General features: G+C 34.7%; 4 protein-coding genes across 9 annotated transcripts; 2 read left to right on the forward strand and 2 right to left on the reverse strand.

Annotated features, from left to right (window-relative positions):
• Window positions 1-299: 299 nt before the first annotated feature.
• On the reverse strand, window positions 300-3180 carry LOC129872725 (uncharacterized). The gene is given in 6 exon segments (XM_055947644.1): window positions 300-700; window positions 927-1116; window positions 1239-1299; window positions 2851-3021; window positions 3023-3082; window positions 3160-3180. Coding segments are annotated over 6 exon segments (546 nt in total). The 3' UTR covers window positions 300-657.
• Window positions 3181-7686: 4506 nt separating this feature from the next.
• Window positions 7687-11151, forward strand: LOC129873167 (delta(7)-sterol-C5(6)-desaturase). The gene is made up of 3 exons (XM_055948201.1): window positions 7687-8122; window positions 8984-9289; window positions 10664-11151. The coding sequence occupies exons 1-3, from the start codon at window positions 7906-7908 to the stop codon at window positions 10954-10956; spliced, it is 816 nt and encodes a 271-aa protein (XP_055804176.1). The 5' UTR covers window positions 7687-7905; the 3' UTR covers window positions 10957-11151.
• Window positions 11152-11849: 698 nt separating this feature from the next.
• On the forward strand, window positions 11850-20096 carry LOC129872153 (chloroplastic group IIA intron splicing facilitator CRS1, chloroplastic). 6 transcript variants are annotated; one of them, XR_008762477.1, is made up of 11 exons: window positions 11850-12845; window positions 13459-13933; window positions 14921-15051; window positions 16201-16539; window positions 16624-16780; window positions 17269-17558; window positions 17651-17710; window positions 17870-18187; window positions 19221-19372; window positions 19442-19562; window positions 19691-20096. XR_008762477.1 is itself a non-coding variant. In XM_055947032.1 (8 exons), the coding sequence occupies exons 1-8, from the start codon at window positions 11919-11921 to the stop codon at window positions 17909-17911; spliced, it is 2421 nt and encodes an 806-aa protein (XP_055803007.1). In that variant the 5' UTR covers window positions 11850-11918; the 3' UTR covers window positions 17912-18188. The 6 variants fall into 6 exon arrangements, 1 of the variants encoding a protein (XP_055803007.1); XR_008762478.1 differs by having other exon boundaries at window positions 19221-19309; XR_008762476.1 differs by lacking the exon at window positions 19221-19372.
• Window positions 20097-20239: 143 nt separating this feature from the next.
• Window positions 20240-23730, reverse strand: LOC129872155 (LEAF RUST 10 DISEASE-RESISTANCE LOCUS RECEPTOR-LIKE PROTEIN KINASE-like 2.1). The gene is made up of 3 exons (XM_055947033.1): window positions 22477-23730; window positions 21571-21612; window positions 20240-21485 (listed from the first exon to the last, which is right to left on the reverse strand). Exons 1-3 carry the CDS (start codon window positions 23240-23242, stop codon window positions 20371-20373), a joined length of 1923 nt encoding a protein of 640 aa, XP_055803008.1. The 5' UTR covers window positions 23243-23730; the 3' UTR covers window positions 20240-20370.
• Between the last annotated feature and the right edge of the window lie 186 nt (window positions 23731-23916).

A 23916-nucleotide genomic window follows, 5' to 3' on the forward strand; every position in this document is an offset into this window, starting at 1 on the left:
GAATCTAGTTCACACCGTTTGAACCTCTTGGACAATCCTTCTAGGATGATGCATCACAAGTTAAATCCTCGAATGTGTGTACTGTCCAGCTAAATAAGAAAGTATCAATCACAAAATAAATATCTAAGCAAGTATCAGACAACAAACTAAACCCAAATCTACAACTTAGATTGCTCGGGCTGTATAATCTATCGAATGTTAATCAAGTGTTAGAGGGGCTAGTGCTCTGAAAATCAAAAGTACCATATAGGTTGTCTAGGTTCCAGACAAACCAGTTTTTAGAGCATAAGAAGAGCTACTTGCTGGAATTTCCAAACTACATGATCTATTTATTTATTTGCAAGAAAAATATTAGTACTGCTTAACAAATGAAACATGTGCATTTACAAGTGAAAGGGCCATAAGAATCAAAGTTATTTATCAGTTATTGGTTGATCTACGCCTGAGCCGAGGCTTAGTTCCTATCGCCCCATAAACCTAGGGATCAGTGTACATCTTCACACTCTTAACCTTGGGTTTACAAGCTTAGATGATATAGTCAGACATCATCTTAATTCATAATAGATCAATTATGATGACATCTAGATCAAATACGCTGGCCTTCCTTGGAGCTGTCTGGCATGATAGCAGCAATTCATACTCAAGAGGCTGATATCTCTACATATTGGATTTCCTTTCCCATCTCTCCTTGGTGTCGAGCCTACAGTTGGTAAAAAGTGCACGATTCATAAGAACATAAAGCATACAAAATCACAATATCAAAAAGAAAGAAACATAACCAACCAAATACAATACTAAAGGTAAGCTACTGTTAAATGTGCTTTGGCCCTACTTCTTTTTTTCCGCACGCGCTGGGGGGGGGGGGGACTAAAACTCTAATGGTTCGTTCTAAAAATAATGATTGCAAACATTTTGAAGGATCATACCCCCAATGCAACTTCTGCCGCTTTTTTGACAGTGTGTTGTCTTCTTGAGAGGATGAAAGGTCCGTCGTACTGCCTATTGACAAAGTAATTCTCGGATCTTTAGCTGTTTTAATTAATTTTTCATCTATGATCTCCTTGCATTTGGCATTGACATCTTTACCATTATACATTTCAGACTCCACAAGAGTTCCTGAAAACCTCTCCTCATCAAAATGTTAACTAGAAATTCACTTTCAATAGAAAATATAAACAAAAAAGGAAAAAATAAACATTGAAAATGTAAACAAAGTGCTGAAAAATCAAACTACATACCTTTTGATTTATCCTTAACCTTAGATTTTGTTTTTGTTTTTAAGCGTCTTCGGTGCAACTCCTGGCAAATCCAAAGAATATGATATTGAAAAATCAATCCAGTCAAAGTAAGATGGAAAAAACTAAAACAACTACGCACACATATCTTTATATCCAAATGTCATACACTCAATATTGTAGTCCCTAACCCGTAGCTCAGCAAGCAAGTTTTGAATTTCCTTTGTCAGGATATTTAATCAATGATGTTGCTGGCCTGTACTTCAGTATTCAAAGTTTTGATGTTCACTTTGTCAGAGCGATTTTATCATCTCGTAACTAGGTATCCAACTATACAGTCCATAATCAAAATAACTTTTACTCCATGACTTAGAGAAAAATATTAAAGGGATCATAGAGTGGAACATCAATTTGTATATGTGGATAAAGATTGAGAACTTTAAGAGTGCCCAACTGTCACTCATCATTCTGAGCATAATAACATGCTATGTTTTAACTTATAGTTTCATATTCTGAAATAGCTTGCAAATACTTAATTGCACGTGTTACATAAAGCTCGCAAATAATTGTGTGCTCTGGTATACCTAATACTTATTAGGTGAGGCAGATGTCCTTCAATTAATTCTACTGTTTCAAGAATAACAACTCAATGTTTTCCAACTTGTAATTCATGCTTTAGATATTACTGTTGGGAAAACTGTAAATCGGACATGTGGACGTATGGCAGTGATAGCTAAGCATCCTTTCTTATAGGCTATAAGTTATAGCTACAAACAAGAAAATGGACCTCCATTAAAGCGACCTACAACTTCCTCTAGTCCCTACCACACATCAGTTATTAATATATATGTGACTAGAAAGTCACATGATGTGTCATGCTTTATCATTGTAGGTTCATGTGAATGCCAAAACACATCAACCTACCATGATATTAGTGAGAAATTGCCATTCACACAACCAAAGGTTGTTTTTTCTCTCTGGGGGATTGAACAAATCAAACGTCCTTGCAAAGCACAACAAAGTGATATGCTTTACAACTCCACTGGAAAACAGTGAAATTCACACACATTAACCTCTAATGTAGCTTGGACAAACAACCAGCGAAAATTCTTGGTTTTCCTCGACATATTCAATCAACTACTCCTCAATCCCAATACTGATGATTCTTCCTTAGGTAACCTCGGTGTAGGGAATATTGGAGGAGTTTTACTTAATAATAGAGGTGATCAGATGCTGGGCTTCATGAAGGGTATTCCAAATAATACTAAAACTCTCACATAACTATTAAGCTCTTATTCCAAATTGATGCCTCTGGAAATCTCCACAGACTCAATTGAGGTAATAAATTTTATTAACAATGACCATAAATCTTATAGCTCTATAATTCGCGAACGCAGGTTATTAGTGCAACAAATGGGAGATCCAAAACTCTAGCATAACAATAGAGAACATATATCATCTAGACAAATCCTCTATAACCATTTTGCTCTATTCTGGCCAATTTCATTCCATTTCCTCAACTCACAGTTATCATAATTACTGCTTCTTCAGAGTGAAATATAAAACAAGGAAACTAGGTTCAATTAGACATGTCAAAGGAGGAGAAAGAGATTACTTGAAATTTGGAAATTTGAGCAGGGTTGACACCATTTTTGGTGGTGAAATTGGGCTGCAGAGATGGTGCTGATGCTATAGCAGCTTCTCTCCTCCCGTCGTCCTCTTCCATGGAACCAGCCGGAGACCCGACTCTGACCCGTTTCGCGCTGTGCCAATTTATTTGGGCCTTTAGGTTCCAGAGACAAGAATGGGCCTAGGATATACAACACGGGCCTTGTAATTTCAAGATCCTTTCATTTGCAGGGCTATCAGTGTAATTTCCTAGTACCTTTTGTGATTCATACCAATATAATTTATTTATTTTTACCGTGCACTCAGTTTGCACCATACTATTTAATAGGTACCTAAATATTTAGTTTAGTGGGCGTTTGGTCATGAAAAAAAGTGAAACCAATAGAGTGTTGAAGTCACTCAATTGAAAATTGGACAACCTGCTTGAATACCAGAAAAATAAATGAATTGGACATTTGATCTTAGGTACCCAAATGTTTAGTGGGCGTTTGGGCATAATTCTATTGTATTTATTACAACATGACAAAAACTTTTGAAGTCACTGAAATTCTTCTTTTATTAAATAAAATAAAGGATAATTTTTAAAAAATTAATACATATTATTGTTAATACAATAAGTTAAAAGTGACAAATGAATAGAAATCAATGTATAATACCTATCTCTAATACAATAAGCAATAATGTGGTAAACTATTAAGTTAGAACTGAATTGAGTTAATAAATGAAATGGTCAAATAAATCATAATCCACTTTCCTCAACTTTTATTAAATTCTAATTACTTTTGACATTACCGGTTCACTAGTTTTAGTTGAAAGTTGCGTAAGACCGATACCATTCCATGTGAAGACATTATTTATTTATTTCCATTTGAAGACATTGAGATCCCGAAAAGGAGAATTCAGTCTCTCTCTCTCTACACCCAATATATTTATATACTTAACAAATAATGTATATTTACAAAAGACAAACAACATGGAAAGGCTTATTACGTTTTGGTGAGGGGTTTGAATTGATTTTTTTAAAGTAGCTTATTAGGTTAAAATTAAAAATCATAAATTGATCATATTCAATTTTTGACTTTTACTTTATTTTTGTATTTTTTCAAATATTTTTAAAAATAAAATAAAATAAAAATAAACTTAAAAATTAAAAACTACTTAAAATAAAACAATATAAGGAACCTGCTCCCATCACATGCACACAAAATTCGAGGGATACAATATATAGGCTTAATCCATGTTCGAATTAGACATGTTTTAAATAAACACCTAAATAAATAATAAAATATTTTTATTAAAATATATTTTCAAGTATCCATTAAATAACTTAGTTAATCACGTAAAATTAACATATATATATATATATACACACATCAAATTTGATTGGAAGAAGCTTAAAGTCTTACTACTTATTGAGGTTTATACGAAATACGAATAACTCTAAAATATGATATATTATATATAATTAATTTAATTATTTAATAGATGAATAAGTAAATATATAATTTTTTAAAAATAAAAATAAAAATATTTTATCATATATTTAAATATTTAATTAAAATAAATTAAAATTTAAGTGTCAAATAAATTTGATAATAAATCAAAGGAGGAAGTGAAAAAAACAAAAAGACGGAAAGGAAAGGACATTAGACCACGTTTTTTCCCCGGGCTATATTGGTGGACCCTTGTGGCAAAAGCCAAGATAGATTGATTTTTATAGCCCCTCAGCAAAAATAAACAATATATATTTATTTTGACAACAAATTTTATAGATCAAAGACATAGTTAGCATGAGAGAGAAGTACAAAATTTAATATTATAATAATAATAATAATAATAATAATAATAATATATTTAATATAATTTCATAAATTGAGTCTAAGAAAGAATGATGTGTATATAATTTTATCCTTATCTTGTAAAAATAGAATGATATTTTTGATACACAATAATCTTTTAATACGAAATTTGATATAATAAATTACTTAATTCAATCTCATAACATATTTTACGTTAAAGTTTAAACAATAATCTCTTGATACTATTTTCATAGAAGGAATGTGCGTTAACGTATTATCTTAGGATTAACTATTTCAAAATAAGTTATCACATAATAAGTTATTACATTAAGTATATGAATAATTTATTTTATCACCAAAGTAGAAATAATAAAATAAATAATTTGATAATTGTCTAATATCTCCAACTAAAAATAAAATAAAATAATTTTGTATTTTAAAACCTCACACCCAGCGACTCCTTACATCTGTATGATTTGTTTTTTTGGGTGGTTGGCGTGAAAATAGGAATGGAGAAGGAAAAAAAAAAACCACACAAGGATCAATCATGGAGATGATAATGAAACAAAAAAAGACACGGTAGAATAGGCCAAACCATTAGGGTCGTTAAGAATAAATTATTTTAAGATAAAATGAAATAATTTATTTTATTATATATATGAAATTACTTATTTTATTACTATAATATAAATTATAAAATAATTTATTTCAAATTTATTAATCAAACAAAGACATTTAAATTTATTTTTAAATAATTTTTTTATTATAAAATTATTTATATTTATCTTTTACCTCAGACGATCCAATGAAGAAGGCCAAGGCCACATTTATCATCCATACAATAAGACAGGCAAATTTTAATTTCTGAAATTTTAAAATGTGGTCGAGCGTCAACTTCAAAATTAATTTGTGACACTAGTTGCTACAAGTGGCAGGTCAGTTTAACACAAGTCTGAGACTCTGAACGAGAAAAAATAATCTCTTAGACCGTTTTCGATTCATCTCTATTTTATTCTTTAATCTCTATTTATTGAGAGATTAATAATTTTCTAAATTTTTAAAAAAATATTATTTATACTTTCTATTTCACTTTTTTATTATTTTTATATTATTTCTATTATGTAAGACCATTAATTAAATGTTTACTATATGTAATTATTTTTCAAATCTATTATAACATTTAAAAATATATTATTGACAACTACATTACTTTCATTTCGAATTAATAATTTTTCTACTTTATTTCTTTTTTAAAAAATCATCACTGTAAATATGTAATTTAAAATTTAATTTAATATTATTTATATTATATAAGACCATTAAATAAGTCTCTAATAATTGAAATTATTTTCTAATGTAATAAAACATCTAAAAATATAATTATTGACAGGTATACTACTTCAATTCCTAATTAATAATTTTTCTACTTTTTAAAATTTTTTCATTCAAAATGAATTAGGGGTAGTAGATTTTAGTACATGAAATAAATTTTACAATGATATAGTATTTATTATGTAATTGTATTTCATCAATAATTTCACTTTTATTTGAATTGTCCAACGGGCCGACTATCATGATTTTTCATTGTGACGTTCAGCAATCAGAAGGTGAGAAAGTAATTCAGAATATTTCTTAAAATTCTTTTCGCGATATTGCTGCTACAGGAGCATATTCGCGAATAGGAATGTGGAGTATGTTTTTTCAAGTTTATCTTGCTCAGTGATTTCTTCTCCGCATAAATTTAACTAAGCTATAATTCTAAACAAGGCAGAATTATAGTTGATTATATTTTTATAATCTATTAATCTCAAATTTAACCAATCATGACGTGTCTGTGGAAGAATGACCAACTTCAGATGGCCATATCTTTCTTTAAGATTATTCCACAGTTTAAGGAGATCCTTTAATGTAAGGTACTGTAATTTTAATCCTTTGCCAAGATGGTGGCGGAGAAGTATCATGGCTTTGGCACTGTCTTGACTAGATGCCGTATTGTCATCTTTGATGGTGTCTGCCAGATCCATCGATTCTAGATGTATTTCGGCATCTAGTGCCCATGATGAATAGCATTTTCTAGATATGTCAAGAGCAATAAATTCAAGTTTAAAAATATTAGACATTTTAAGAAAATAAAATTCTTACTTCTTTTGTTACCTTCTTAAAAATATAGTTCAAAGCGATGAAATCTCGTACTGATAACGTGTTATGAACTAACGACATAATTTAATAAGAGATAGAAATCATAAGAGAAAAAGAAAGAAGATAACTCTGTGTATATTCCATTTTATTGCCAAAATCCGACAATTTATAGTTTGAGGGGAAAAAAAATTATATTGGGCAACTTGTCCATTTTAAATGGGCTCTACACAAAAACATCCACTAATATAAAGTGGACAACCACTAATTCTCTAACAAAGTATCTCTCTGTAAAAAATATTTAATAAAGAAAATTTAAATAAAAAAAATAAACTGAATGAGATGAGACAAGACAAGACTTGTTCCGCCCTATTTCGTCTAGTGCCGCTCCACTGCCCTCTCTACTACTAGTGCCCCAAAATGACTTCACATTTCTACTAAAAAGAAATTAACCACGCCACCTAAAAGTAAATTTCATATACATTTTTGTTGGACAACATACAAAGTACTATTTCCGTTTACTTTAAATTAATTAATAGAAATATTTTATTATAATTGAAAAATAAATAATAAATATTAAAAATAATTCTTTTTAGATATGTAAAAAGATCTTCCAAATCATAAGTACTCCATTTAAAGCTGCATGAGGACACTTATTAGAATCTTTTTGATGCTTTGACTTCCGTTTATCTTTTTCATGAATTGCTTTAAAGTTTGAATTGTTTTTTGTGAGCAGAAAATTTACTCTAGGAAATAACTTAATAAAATTTACGTATATTTTATTAGAAAATTTATTAGAAATAATAATAAAAATTTATATATATATTTTATCTCGTTTTATGAGACTACACTATACACTATATATATTAGTGTGTATGAATATTTTGTTATTACAATCTTGTCAATATTAGCTCAGACGGAATCTATTTTCATTAAATACTGCCACCACACAACAAACATTGTGTTATCGCCCTTCTTCTCTCTCCATCTTCTCACTCTCGCTCCATAGTTCCTCCTCTTCATCTCCTCCGGCGGAACATCGCCGTCGGAGTCTGGTAAAGCCCGACCCGAACATATTTCTCTTTTTCCCGAGTATACCGTCGGAGATGGAGGATTACTTGAAGTTGTTCGTGGAGGAGACATCGTTTTACAATCGGTTGGTTTTGGGTACATTCTTGCCGGAATCATGGTGGGGACCACTTCCTCACATTCTTCAAGGATGGCTCCGTAACTACATTGGTGGTGTTCTACTCTACTTCATCTCTGGTTTCCTCTGGTGCTTCTACATTTATCACTTGAAGCGCAATGTCTATATTCCCAAAGGTACGCTTTTTTCCCCTTTAAGTTTTTTTTTTTTTTGAATTTCGTTTATGTATAGATGCTTTCTTTCCGTTAATAAAAATTTGCATGTTAATGGAATCAACGTTGACTATTTTACTAAAGCTTTTGAAGCTTGGTTTCTGAATATTCGTTCTTCAGATTTGAATATTTGGCGTTTTTTGGGTGTTACAGTAGTGGAAGTATGTAAAGAGTAAAAGAAAAGACCCAGCATTCATTCACATTTCATTGTGTATAGATGTGTAAATCAATTAATTAAAACCTTGAAAAAATTAGAACTTCTTGTTTATCAACTTTTTCGTGTAGGATACAACAACAACAATATACCCAGTGAAATGTCACAAAGTGGCTTACCATTGCCCCTCCAAGGTAGAGAGAGTTATCTTTCTTAGAAAGGGGAAAAGAAAGAAACAAGTTCAAGAGAACTTCCTAATTCTGGGAAACAAAAATTTGCCAATAGAAGATCCTTTTAAGGTGGAGTTTTTGCTTTGATAACTGTGGATCTGAATTAAATCTTCCACTAAGGCTAGAAAAGATGTGAAGAAATCACTAGTGTTTTGTCTCTGTTGGGATTTGAACTTTAGATCTCATGGTGCTCAGCCCTCTTGATTGACCACTAGGTCACATCCTTGGTATATTTGTTATACTTCTTCACCAGAGCAGTTTACATATATTAATTGATGGTCCTCTTAGTTCAAAACATGGATGTCAATATCTCAATGAATGTAACAATTCCAGTTTTTTATGCTTCGATAAAGATAGCAGTAATTCATGCTTTATATTTTCTCCGGTGATGCTCATTTGGTCAAAGGAGAAATTATGGGCTTATGAACATTTTGATTGCAGATGCCATTCCATCAAAGCAAGCAATGCTCTTGCAAATATCAGTTGCCATGAAAGCTATGCCGTGGTACTGTGCCCTTCCATCACTTTCAGAGTACATGATTGAAAATGGATGGACAAAATGTTTTGCAAGAATAAGTGACGTTGGATGGCCTACCTACGTCATCAATGCGGCTATTTATCTTGTAATAGTGGAGTTTGGAATCTACTGGATGCACAAATTGTTGCATGACATAAAGCCTCTATACAAATATCTGCATGCTACGCATCATATTTACAACAAGCAAAACACACTTTCCCCGTTTGCTGGTAAGCTCTTAAGTCTAGTCATGCCATATTGGTGCTTATTTCTGATAACAACTTCTAGCTGGTGGAGCAGTTAGGTTTCTCTGTGATACTCTATTGATAGTTTGTTGAACTACAGCACTTCTCCTGTGTGATGACTAAAATGTTGAGAAGCTAGCCACGAGGACAACAAATTATGTGTAAATTTTAACATTCTTTATTGGTCAGGGGAGTTGACTTAAGTATTTGGTTAGACTCATTTTACCAGGACTACTATGAGAGTCCCTCACGAATAATACTTGAAGTGAAATTAAGACTAGGAGCCAGTTTGGATTGGCTTTAAGTTGGTCAAAACCAACTTAAAGCTTCTTTTTAGCTTTTGAACGTGTTTGCCTAATGCTGACTTTAAGCCATAAAGTTCTTAAAGTCAGTCAAAAATGAAAAGTTAAGATTCCTAACTTTTTTTTTCCAAAGTGCTTAAAGTCATTTTCTTTGACCATGGAAATTACTTTTATATCCCTTATATTTTAACTAAATTCCTAAACTACCTTTTTTTATTCTTTTAACCTTAAAATTCACATCATAAGCACTTTTATCCAAACACTCAACTGTTTATTTATAAAAATAACTTTCAGCACTTCAAAGTTCTAAAAGCACTTCATACATAAAAGTTACTTTTTTTAAGCCAATCCAAACGGGCTCTAGGGAATAACTCAACTCATTTGAATTTCGTCTCTTACCGTTTAATTTTTTCTGTGTGCAAAATCTGGTTTACTTGGTAACACTCCCTTTTGTTCTTATTTTCTCCTTTCATTTCGTTGGAAACTAGAACTTATGAAAGGATTGAGGACAGAAAAATATTTAAGCAAATATCTCAAAATGTGGAAATATTTCAAAAATGGGTAAAAGGTATTTTTCTATATTTCCACCACATAGAAAAAGAATGTATGTTACAACTAATGAGATTGGTCCTTCGAATCACACCCACAACATGCATTCGCGTTCAGCTCCATTATTAAATTGACTCTCTCTGCACAACAGCCCCTAACCCACGCACAGCAGCATAAGCCCTCCCTATCTTCTCTTCCCTACATTTTGTAAATTGTAACCATGCTATTATCTGACATTCTGAACTTTCTTTATAAGCCTCAACTCTTTGCAATGCATATCCCATTCTAGGAAATTGGTTGCTAAATCATCAAAATATTGCAAGCTAACTAATTCATGGTGTCCATTGAATTTATGATTCTTTATGTGTCACTTATGTGTTGTAATTTTCTGATACTCTTTCAAGATAATTTGACCTCCAAAATCCTTAGCTTCTTTTATGGTTTATCTGGCCATAATCATCGTTCTTTACTAAGAGCTTCATAATGATCAACGTGTTCTGTTACTCAGGATTGGCATTCCACCCATTGGATGGAATACTGCAGGCAGTGCCGCACGTTGTAGCTCTATTTGTGGTGCCAATGCATTTCACTACACACATAGCGCTCATATTTCTTGAAGCCTTATGGACGGCTAATATTCACGACTGCATACATGGGAAGGTGTGGCCTGTAATGGGTGCTGGCTATCATACCATTCACCACACGACATACCGCCATAATTATGGTCATTACACAATATGGATGGACTGGATGTTTGGAACTCTTCGTGATCCCGTTGAAGAGGATGCCAAGAAAATGTAATGTGCATGATTTGCACCCAAGGATGTTCCTTGTTGTTTCATTGTCCTAGTAATTTGTCTCGTGTTTCCATCGTTGGTGGATGTAAATTTTGATGGTTGTAGTTTATGTTGTAAACTGAAAACAATTTCTTATGTCTTCTCTTCCCTTATATTTAATAAGCAATAAAATCTACGGGGAAGAAAATTTCAATTCTAACTTCATGCCACAGCTCTTGATGGTGCCCATATGTTCGTTGGGATAACTCATTGTGATTTCTACACATACTTTGGGAGCACATAAATAATCTAGGTTCTGGTTGTTGAGTCTGCTAGAATGTAACTTATTTTTTTAGATTGAGAATTTACTGGAAAAAATATTTATTTAGTATTTGCTCGAGACTTGATGAGAAGAATATGTATAATCATTTTACAAATCTCATATAGTCAAAAATTTGAGAGTATCAACAGCCTACTTCGATACTAAAGACTAACACCATAAAAGAAATTCCGATTTATTTAAACACTAACTCTTCTGATATTATTTGAATTAACGAGAAATGTTAGTAAATGATATATTGCATCTATCAAACAAAAGTACGTTATATGCAACAATGTAATATCTTTGGTTGGTTTAATTAGGCCCTCAAAACTTTTGTAGTTATTCAAATTAATGAAAAAAATTTCGTCCAACTTTATTACAAGATACTTGATCACATGAATTTCAATATATATATAAGTGATATTTAAATCATATATTGATATTGCTAGCAATGTTCAAAAGTTAATTACAAAAAAAAAACAAACAAGCATTTCAAAGTTAGAAAATGATTTTAAAAAATAATAATTTGACTTCGCAAACTTGAATAAATACATTCACAAAAATCATAAAAAATAAAATCAGCATTATAAATTAGTAAATGTAAAAGAAAGTGTTAAATGTGTGGAGAATTGCTGAGAGCTTAGCAAATTCCTATCAAGATATCCATGTCTGCCACTTCATTTCTGGCTCCCAATTCGAATACTCTCTATTTTAACCATTCCAATTGTAGTATCAACCACAAAACTCTTCTTTTTTCCAAATCTTTCAACTCTAAAATTACCACCTTTTCCTCCAAATCCAATGCTAATAATCATCCCACCAACAACTGCAATCTTGAATTTGAAAATCAAGATTCTGGGTCATCATCAAACCCCATTTCACATTCAAGTTCAGGAATTAAAGGCCCTACTGCTCCATGGATGAGGGGTCCTCTTCTTCTTGAACCTAATCAAGTTTTGGACTTATCCAAATCAAGAAGGAAGAAAGATGCCAACTTTGCTAAAACCCAAAACCCTAATGATGCACTTTCTGGTAAAGTTAGTGGAGGAAGAGGTAAAAAAGCAATGAAGAAGATTTATCAAGGAATTGATAAACTCCAAGAAACGCAAAATTGGGAATTTACACCGGAGGAAACTGATGCAAAGGTTGAATTTCAGTTTCCACCAGGATCTTTAGCTGAATGGGAAGATGTGAGCCATGAAATTGAGGAGCAAAACCCATATGGGAAGGAGGGCAATATGGAAAGCCTTGAGGAAGTGGAATTTGATATATTATCAAGAGAGAGTGAAGGAAAGGGGAATAGAAAAATTGGGGTGAAAATGCCATGGGAGAGTGAGGAGAGAATTGTGTATAGGAAAATGAAGAAGGAGAAAGTTCTCACGGCCGCTGAGTCAAATCTTGATGCAATGTTCCTTGAGAGATTGAGGGGTGAGGCTGCAGGGATTCAGAAGTGGGTTAAGGTTAAGAAAGCCGGAGTTACTCGAGCTGTTGTAGACCAAATACACTTGGTTTGGAAGAATAATGAACTTGCAATGCTCAAATTTGACCTGCCTTTATGCCGTAATATGGACAGAGCTCGAGAAATTGTTGAGGTTTGTGTATAAACACCGTCTTATCTATGATTATATGTCCATAAATAAGCTTTCTATATTTTGTGCTTCGTGGGGTGAAAAGAAATTGCAGAGGTACCTTTTCAGTATGTGATGTTATAATATTTTGTTTTCTGATCCTGCTGTAACAAATTTGTATGTTTGAGATATATAATGGTATATAGTTTTGGTGTGGTTTCATTATCAAACAAATATCTGTTGTCAAGAATTCTCATGTTGTCTTGGATGCTGGTAAAAGTGCTTGCTTCATGCAATCTGTTTCTGTATTCAAACTTCTTATGATTCGTTCGTCCAAAGGGTCATAGTTGTGAATCCTCAAACAACGATCAAGTTGGTAACTTCACTTTGGAACTGTTTCCTTTTTCAGGGAAACTTGCTCTTACTCTTTATATTAGGCATGACAGGACTATTTTTCCTTTCAGATGTTCCTCTTTATGTTGTTTCAGTTCTCTATTGTATCTAATAAACCAGTCCTCGTTGTTCCTAAATAATACTAACATGGTTTCTAGTAGTTATTTATCATAAGTGTAGAGGTTACTTTGTCAAGTTTCTGTCCTTTTTGATAGAATTGTGTGTTATTCCTCTTGTACTGCAGATGAAGACTGGAGGCTTTGTTGTTTGGAGGAATCAAAATGCTTTGGTTGTTTATAGAGGATGTAACTATACTTCACAACAGAAGGAGCTACAGCATGATTTTCTATGTAGTCAACAGAACTCTTCATTTACTGAAAATATTAAAGAGACAAGTATTTTCTCGCCATTGAACTCAAGTGGGGGCAGTGAGGATGAAATGATAAGTGGTGAAAACTCAGAAGAGGATAGCCTAGCAATGAATGAGTCCCTTTATGAGAGGGAAGCTAATAGATTATTGGATGACTTAGGACCTCGTTATGTTGATTGGTGGTGGCCAAAGCCTTTGCCTGTGGATGCAGATTTGCTTCCTGAAGTAGTTCCTGGATTTAAGCCACCATTTAGACTTTGCCCACCGCGTTCAAGATCAAAGCTGACAGATGATGAACTTACACACTTGAGGAAACTTGCTCGTTCTTTGCCAACTCATTTTGTCCTTGGTAAGTTTCTCGTCTTGATGATGCATATCTTATGCAGCCGAATGCTCCGGGAATTCTCTTATGCATATGTTTGCTGCTTGTGTATATCCTGGCTTGCTATACTGTCTCTCTACTGATTATTTGGACTCGAGTCATCTTTATCATTGACATTATTCCTGTTATGTAACTGTAGTTTGCTTGTTGTTTGATGTTTTTATTTGTGATATTATGCCATTTATGTTCATGTCATGAAAGAAAAATTTCCAATTGGTGCATTAACAGTGGAATATGCTTCTTCCGAGTTTGATTGTCTAGACATTTAAAAAGTGGACATGTAACATCATAAACTAATTAGGAAAGTGGGTTTCTTTCGTCAAAGAAAACAGGATATCTGAATCAGAATTTTGACGGTGCTTGTCATTTGCAAGTTCTTGTATGTGATGCCTTTTATTGTAAGGAACTCCTTTTATTCTATAGAATTGTCACTTCTGCGTATGAGGGTCAAAAGAATCATCTTTGCCCAAGACTTGTTTTCATATTGGTTCTTACATATTCTCGATGTAAGAGTTTGTGACTTGTGATTACTTTAATGTAATTCTCAGAGGTTATATATTTCACTCCCTGAACTCGGCTTTCCCCCCAAAATCTGGTCAAATTGACCCTAGGAGTAAAATGGTCAAATTTGCATGGAGATAGTAGATAAATATATCAAAAGGATATACCTTTTACACCTCTTGAGGTTAAAGAGAAAACAAGTTAGATACCTCCTTTCCACCCTCGTATCTAGAATACTATACATGTGCACTCTCAACTGTTGCTAGGTCCTTGCTGCACATGAATAATAAATTAGCTAATTGTACTGATTTGACATTTTTACCGTGGATGATTTGATGAAAGTTTTGAGCATTCATTTTGATGCAATAGGTTGTGCACCTTGTGCAACTCTATGAGTTATGACTGTGTTGCCCGGTTTGAGATAGTAATTATTTTTCATGACATGACATGAAGGGAGAAACAGAAAACTGCAAGGCTTGGCTGCAGCAATCGTAAAATTGTGGGAGAAATGTCATATAGCAAAGATAGCTTTGAAGTGGGGAATTCCAAATACTAGCAATGAGCTAATGGCAAATGAATTGAAGGTAAGTTTGGTCAGAGCAATTTGTATTTAACATCCTTATATTTTCTCAATCAATCACAGTCAACTTCTTGAGCAATAGATGGGTATGTTCTAATAGATAGCAAGCTTGTTTTATGGTTATATGACATCAGTTATATTTCTAATCATTTTAGTAGAGTAGAAAATGGGAGGAGAAGAGCTGTTAAAACTGCCCTCTGTTTCATATAACTATCTTGGCTTCATCTTGTGGTTAGTTATAGTAGAATAAAATAGGTACTCATCTTCAGTTTGAAAGCCTATTTTGATTCTCTGTGAAATTAGGGATGAACGTAGGGCAGAGCAGGGTCTGGCGAGGCTTAAAGTTTTTCAATTTTAAAGTTGCTCTCTTTTAATACTCATTTGCATCCTTCTAATGTTCTCAATTCTTCTTATTCATACATAATAATTAAATTTAACTAGTGCACCAAGGGTGCGGCCTAGAAGCCAATGAATTGGGTGAAAATCTTGGAGACCAGGGTTCATATCCCCAAAAAAAAGGGCAGCCCGGTGCACTAAAGCTCCCGCTATGCGCGGGGTCCGGGGAAGGGCCTGACCAGGGTTCATATCCCCGTGGAGTGAAAATGTGCTAGGTCACTTCTTCCCATTGGATTATGGCAAGGATTTACCATGATTGGGCCTTGTCCTGTGCTATTAGTTTTTCTTTTGCAGAAGAGAAAAATAATTTAGGATTGAATTAGCTACCAAAATTGCAAACTACAAAAGAGGACTTAAGCAGCTAATATAGATAGTATCAAAGCTTTGTTGGTGAATATGTCAGGGTACTGCTGCCAGAGTTGAGCTTAGGAAGCTTGGTGGTGAATGTTTCAGCGAAGACTACTTTCATTGTGATTATGAATGTTGGGAGTGTGTCATAGTAAACAATTGTGTGGTGTTGAAAACTCTTCGACAACTGGAAAAAGCCCAAGTGTCTGGATGGTGTTCAGTGAACTGTGATTCAGGCTTCAGAGATTGATGTTGGAAATTGGTGGTGGTGAAAGCAAAACTTGAATTTTTGGCCAGCGGGTGGTGGTGGTGGGTTTTGGTTTCTTTTGACTGATATGATCTCATAATTGGTATCTATTAAACATATTTGACAAATCACTTGAGAGACTGGCTATTTTTTTTTTTGCAGTATCTTACAGGAGGAGTCCTTTTATTGCGGAATAAGTTCTTTATAATCCTATATAGAGGCAAGGATTTTCTTCCTTCTCAAGTTGCAAGCCTTGTAGCTGAGAGGGAGGTGGAGCTCACAAGATGCCAGCTTGAGGAAGAAGTTGCACGATTCAAAGCAATTGAAAATCTTCCAATCACTACTGAAGTATCAAGGAGCAGTAGTAATGTTGGGACTTTATCAGAATTCCAGACAATTGCAGAACACGGAAAGGAGAAATCTGAGGTTGAAGTTCAATTAATATCTGAAAAGGAAAGATTAGAAAAAGAACTGGGGAATCAACAGCACAGCCTTTACATTGTAAGATATCAGCTGTTCTCTTTTCACTTTCAAATTTCAATGTTTTAAGAAGCAAATGAAACACTTTCCTACTCTATCATGCAGCTCAAGAAGAAGATTGAAAAATCATCTATAGCATTGGGAAAGCTAAATGCTGCGTGGAGACCTGCGAAACAGGATGAAGATAAAGAAATCTTAATACAGGAAGAGAGACGATCTCTTAGGCAGATAGGATTGAAGATGGACAGGAGTTTAGTTCTTGGTTAGCAGACTTCTGCGCTATTTTCCTGTCTTCCCTTTCTTGGTCAAACTATGAAAACTGTAGCTGAGTTGCGATTGAAAACTTGAGAGTCTTCTTCTGATAATTTGTCCGTTATCTACCCGGATTCTGAAATTTCTGTTATGATTACACATCTTAAATAGTTCCACAAAAAGAAGTGAACTATAATTTGTCATATTCCCTAGTTGGACTTGCATAAACAAACTGCTTTCCTCAATATTATTCACGACTCCATAACAATGCCTCAATCCGAACTAGTTGAGCCAACTATATGAATCCTTCACATCGATTCCGTTTTATTCAGGTCCATTTCATTCCAATACTCGACAACAATGCCTCTATCTGATCATTACTAATTGCTCAAAATTTTAGGATCTTTAAATATTGAGAAAGTTTGGAGTCTGTTGTATGATAAAACTATTTTGTGATCACTCAGTCACCTCAAATCTACTTTCTCAATTTGGCTTCAGGGAGACGTGGTGTTTTTGATGGTGTCTTAGCTGGTCTCCATCAGCATTGGAAGCACAGAGAAGTTATTAAGGTGATCACAATGCAGAAAATCTTTTCTCAGGTCATTCATACTGCTAAGCTCCTGGAAGCAGAAAGTGGTGGAATACTGATTTCTGTAGACAAACTTAAAGAAGGCCATGCGATAATAATTTATCGGGGAAAGAACTACAGACGACCGGAATTGGTTCCTCAAAATCTTCTAAACAAAAGACAAGCTTTATGTCGGTCCCTTGAAATGCAGAGACTTGGAGTGAGTCTTCTGCGTCTTATGGCTAGTTTATTTAGTCCTTAGTTTTGTGACTGTTATAAATCCTGGATCTCTGATTTATTTTGTTCTTTCAGTCATTGAAGTTTTATGCAAATCAAACGGAGCAGGCAATCTCTGATCTTAAGTGCAAGTTGGTAATTTCCGTCTCTGTTAAAGTTCTTTGTCTACTGATTGCCTTTGCCTTCCATTTTTAAAATTAGTCTTGACTATTATCTTTGGTTTTGAAATGGTATATCAGGTGAATCTTATCCAGTTTTATTAGCTGAAATTTGATGGATAATTGTCTTTTGCAGGTAGAATATACAGTAAAAATTGGCCAAATGCAGGAGATCTAAAAGCTTGTGGCGCCGTCATAACTACTATTTCTCTTGATCTCTGTCTTGACATGGTGTACATACATCAACGCGAAGAGAATTCTCCCATTAGCTAGCTGAGTATTATGGGTAAGTAAGGACTATTGCTTTGAGAGCCCTTAAATAATGACCTTAAACTTGTTAAATTTTGAGGTGGAAGTGCATCTTGGGATTTCACTTTTTGGATAATTGTGCAACTTGGAGAAGCATTCAACGTCAACTTTGTGATTCCCCTGATGAGACATAGCAGATTTTCAGGTATCTTATTTTCTTACCTTTAAAGATATGCTGTCAGTATCATTATATTTTAGCTTTGTTTTTATTTCTCTTCTAGACCGATGGTTTGCAGCACGGAAAAAATTATTGACTTGTTGACATTTCAAATCAATACCAAACTGTTTTAAAAGGAAGTGATTTAATGCATGCATCTTTATTCCTTCCACTCATAAGAAGGATATTTTCGCATCTTCCCTTGGCTGTCAATGACCCAATACATCCTGGCTTAACCTTGCAATGTAGTTGCCTAATATTGTTTTTTTTTTTTGGTTAAAGTTAGAGATATAGCTGCTTCATAATGTTTCGTCTTAATTTTGGATTTGGAAAATCTGGTCTGATATATGGAGGTTTGAATTTCTAAAATATGAGAATGCAGCCGCATCTAAACTTGGAGAGGTGTTGATCTACTAAAAGTATGCCTTTGATGAGGCTAAGATATGATTTTTGAGTTTTGTCAGTTAAGCTTCCAACCTTTTGTACTGAGGTCTGAGATCTATAATATCAGTGGCTTTAGAATCCTAAAACTGAGCAGAAGACCCAAGGTTTAACGCGGATACTACATATCCTGTGACCATGTGTTAAATAATGCAAGTAGATGGTAAGATGCCAAGGACTGCACCTTCTTAATGAAGCTGAGAGCTGATAAATCCTTCCACACCATGGGACTTAGCACTAGTGCACCATGCACTGGGCTCTGGTACACACGGATGCTTAGGAAGTTTTGATGCTCCAAAGTGAGACTTCTGTAAAATACTACTGTAGAACCATTTTGGCCTGCAAAGTTACACGGTGTTGAAAGAATCTCCAGAAATTTTAAGAATTTGCTACTTTCTAGTTAATTTATCCTTTGGTAGCCTTTTTACTGGATTAGGTGTGTCATTCAATAAATGTATTCATCATTTCTCTTGCTTTCTTTTCCTGTCACTCTCATTTGATCAGCAAAATTTATGTCCTCAGCTAGCTCAAGGTGCTTTGCTTTGGGTTTTAATAGTTCTGAACGTTTTCATATTTGTAGAACTGGAACAGTCGAATTCTCAACCATGGTGTAGTTCACTTATCTGTATCTTGTGTGGTGGACTTGCATTTGAGCAATGGATTGATAGAGTAATACTGCTAACATTACAGCATAGACAAAATTCAAAGAACTGCTACTTGTTGCATGATCTGGTAAAATTTCAAGATTAGTTTAATTTGGTGCCAGAACTCAGACCTCAAGTTCCATGACCTGTATTACAGGAAAATACCTGTTGAAGCATTAGGTAGGGTCACCTCTACACTTGAAAGCAACAAAACAGACATTTGGAGGAGGGAGAAGATGAACATACTACAGGGATTTGTTCCATACAGCACGGAATCGGTAAACATTAATTGCACTGCTGATTTTTTAAGGGCACTGTTCCTCCTCTCCTGCAGCAACTTTGTGATGTTGCCAATTCCAGGCTTGAACTACTGCTGACATGTTTTATATTTTCTACTGAATGGCAGATTGCATTACAAGGTCCTGTTCTTATCACTTATTGACTTGTAAAATTAAGTTCACTTTAGCAAAATCGACAAGTGGCTACTCCACACTGCAGTAAAAGGTGGTTCTGATGCAGCATGAGATGGGTGTTACCAGGAGGATTCATTGTTATTTGGTGATCATCAATCCAGGGCGTAGTGCACCTATGGCTTTATCCTTCATTTACCACAAGACTATGACATAGGTGTTAGTGTAATTTATCAAAACAAGTGTGGTCAGGTTGTGGCTGCTCATGTACAGATGGAGACAGTACAGATATAATTTGGACGCCAGCCTTGGACATCGTTTACGTTGACACATGCATTGTATGACTCAACTAGATTAACTAAATAAGTTAGAATGTTTGGTGAGGCCAACAAAAATCTGAAATTTATGTCCTCTCTCTGTTTGGTGCCAATTGACAATAATTTTATCAACATTGAGGCTACTTTTGTGATTCAGGGAACCAGATACCCCGCCTCCGTTCTTAGTTATCTTTGACCACTTGGGTCCAAAACTTTATCAATGGTGATCAAACTTGGGATAATATTCCCACTAATTTTATCAACACTTCCATTTGAATTAGAGTAAATATACTAACAAATTTGCATCAATTGTTTTTTACTCGGAAGCGATATTTGGCTCCAGAAATGAACCTCCTTTCCTAGGTCGTTGTGGATGTTGATTTAAACGACTCTGGGATGGATTTTGTTGGAGAAAACAAGACAGGTTTTGGTGGAACTTGTAGGGAGTGAAGGCTTCCCTCCAGCATTTCAACTGCTTTCTCAATTGCTGGTCTATCTGACGGCTTGGTCTGAATGCACCACAAGCCAACTAAAATCATTTTCCTTGCTATTTCTTCATCTTCTTCGTTCATGATACCTTGTAGACTTAGGTCCTTCCCCAGCTCGAGATGTTCATAGATCCAATGTGGAAAGTATACTTCACTAGTTTGGCTCATGTCAACATTGTTTCTCACTCCAACCATCTCGAGAACAAGCATGCCATAGCTGTAGACATCTGATTTGTGAGAGACGTGTCCAAATGCTCTAGAGAACACTTCTGGAGCAATGTATCCAGCAGTTCCCCTGGCACCCAACATTGATAGAATGCTCTCCTTTCTCTCGCACAATCTGGAGAGGCCAAAGTCAGATATTTTGGGGCAGAAATCCTGGTCCAAGAGAATGTTGTGAGGTTTTATGTCAAAGTGCACTATTCTTGTGCTACAACCTCGGTGCAAATATTCCAAACCTCGAGCAGTTCCAACTGCGATACTGTACAATGTTGTCCATTCCAAAGAACAATTTGTGCTAGATGGTCCACTGTTAAGAAATTTGTCCAGTGATCCATTGGACACATATTCATAGATTAAGGCTCTCCTATTCCTTTGGTAACAAAATCCCAAAAGCCCTACTATGTTAACATGGGAAGTTCTACTTATACTGGCTACCTCGTTTATATATTCTTCTCCGTCACCATTAGTTTCCGTCAGGACCTTTACAGCTACTGCACGACCATCAGGTAGTTTTCCTTTGTATACCTGCCCAAATCCTCCCTGTCCTATTTTATGGCTGAAAAAGCTTGTTATTTTCTTTAGATCCGAATAGCTGTACAGCTTTGGAGCATGAGATCCGTTGTTTCTCATAAATTCTTCAATTTTGTAATCTTGTGATTCGATCTTCCAGCAAATCAGTGGCTTACAGCATGACCCTCGACTTCTGAGGCAATAGATCATTGTAACTGATATTAGGACCATCCCTGCGATACCAACTGAGCCAACTGCATATAGATATTGTTAATAGATCAAGTACAAATGCAGAAAAGCAGATTGAGGGAATGATGCAGCCACACAGGGATGCTTTACCTATTCCAACTTTCTTCGAAATGCTAAGCCTTTTTCCTGAATCTGCAATATGTGCCAAAGTTTGAGAACTTATCATTCATTTCAGGATTTCCACTGAGCGCAACTACAAAGGTCTATCATGAATGAACTCAAGTGAACCACGTCACAATTTCAAAATGTGGTAAAAGGTGTTGTCTTTCACAGAAACTAAGAATGAAGGAAAACCTATAGATCGAGAGAATTGAAAAGAAAAGGGTGAGTTGATGAATCACTAGTCAGTGGTCATTCACAATCCAGAAGAGTCGCCATGAACTTTTGCTTTCTCATGTCACAAGAGTTCAAGGACTTGAACACCATGACCATTGATGGGCTTGCTCGATCGTTGCAAGTCCATTAATAAAGATTAAACCAAAACCATTATGTCGTATATGCTTTCCAAGCAAAGGTTTTCTCAAGAAAGAAAAATGGAAATTGTGGCTCTCATCAAAGATGCACTGGACATGAATGAGGCAGGGAAAATTCCAATAAAGAAGTTGATCACGAAAGTCATGAGACCAAGTTTTGGATACTTTCACAAGATCTTGAAGATCGAATTATTTCTCTTGGAAGTGATGAATATAGTTTAAAGGGGGATGTTGGTTATAAGCTAGATTCATCGTATGCCAATTTCGTAGTTCATGTATCATTAAATTGATATAAGGATTCATTTATGGTTTATACATGAACTAAGGAAAAGAGTGAAATAGTAACTAAATCAAGATACACGTTCTAAATTAGGTATACGTTCGAATATGTATAAATTTCTAGGAACTATAGCTATTTTATTCAGTGTCAAGTTGGGACAAGATACTTTCTCCTACAACTTCTCTTCAACTGATTACAGTAGTAGTAAATTATGAGGAATAGTAGAGAAAAGATTACCACCACCTTGGCTTTGTCCGTCGTTGCAGTCTGTTGGATGAATACCATTTGCACAGTAGCAAGCAAAGGCTGTAAATTCTGGATTGGATCCACATCTTCCACCTGACCGGTCGCATTGTGTGCACTCAGAATCGATACTTGCCATCCAATTTACTGAAAAACCGCCAGCAAAGGCTCTTTTCAGAACTTCCACCGAAGCTGTAGGACTGGATAATGCCACAGCGTTCGTTTGATTGACCCTAGCTATTATTTCTTCCTGGCATGTTACCAGATTAAGGTCGAAGGGAAAGCCGATCAGCGTGTATATACCATATATGTTGCTATTGCAATCGAACATATTTGGAGGTGAAGGTTGTATTTGCAAACCAGGGCGGAGGGTGCAGCCGAAATACAGAGTAATATTCTGGTCACTCGAAAAATAGCTGAAAGTTTTTAAATCAAAAGAGTCGTTCTTGGGTTTATTCAAACAAATATTACTCAGTAAATCATCTCTAGCCAGGGTCAGAATTCTACTACGATTGTTGATCTCTATCACTTTATATGTTGTTGATTCAAAATCAATTTTGGGGATGTTAGTTTCGCATTTGATCTGGAAACTTGAATGACCACCACAGTAATTTGGTCTGCCTTCTCCCCAGAAAGGGTAATATATGTCGATGCCACCGCAGCTAAATGTCTCACCACACTTAGTGAATCGCTCGGCATCTTGACAGAAGGATATGGGCATATGGAGAAAGCATAGAATGATAAACAGAACAACAGTTGAGTGCATCTTTTTGGAGGAAGTTCAGCTCAATGTTCTTCTTCTTCTTTTTGTCTTTAAAACTACTATTCCAATTTCCACCTCCTCAAAGAAAGACAGCACATGCTCTGCTTTCCGACTTGACAGGAGTACTATTATAGATTTTTAATATCAAACTTCTAATAACCAAAGTCAAAGCAAGCATTGACTCTTGAAGACTTGATTTACTTTTCTAAATTGGGAGTACAACCCTTTTTGTTGTTACGAGAACATTACTTTAACAACAACAACATGCCAGTTTGGAAAATAAAAGAGTGCGTTGCAAATAACAGGGAAAGCATTACATAATATAAATTCTCACTCACTTTTTGTGTTCATGAATCACTTTGACGTGCTTCTTTTTTGGTGCAAACAAAGACAGCTTAGTGAATTTTAGACATCACTTTGACGTACATTGGGTAGAACGCAAGTGCATTAGTTGGTGAACTCGATGCATTTTTGGCTACGATAGGGCTCAAAGTTCTTGCGCTTACCTATATATCACACTCTTATGAACACATCCCTAAGACTGACTTCTGTTAGGTGAAGATTTATTAGATAAAGTTAAAATTGTAAAATTCGAACCAAAACCATAAAAATGATGGCTAAAGAAATATTTTCTTGACAGTTAAATTATGCAGTACCAAAGACTAAGAGGTCCCAAA

The sequence above is a fragment of the Solanum dulcamara genome, chromosome 11, assembly GCF_947179165.1.
Source record: "Solanum dulcamara chromosome 11, daSolDulc1.2, whole genome shotgun sequence".
NCBI lineage: Eukaryota > Viridiplantae > Streptophyta > Magnoliopsida > Solanales > Solanaceae > Solanum > Solanum dulcamara.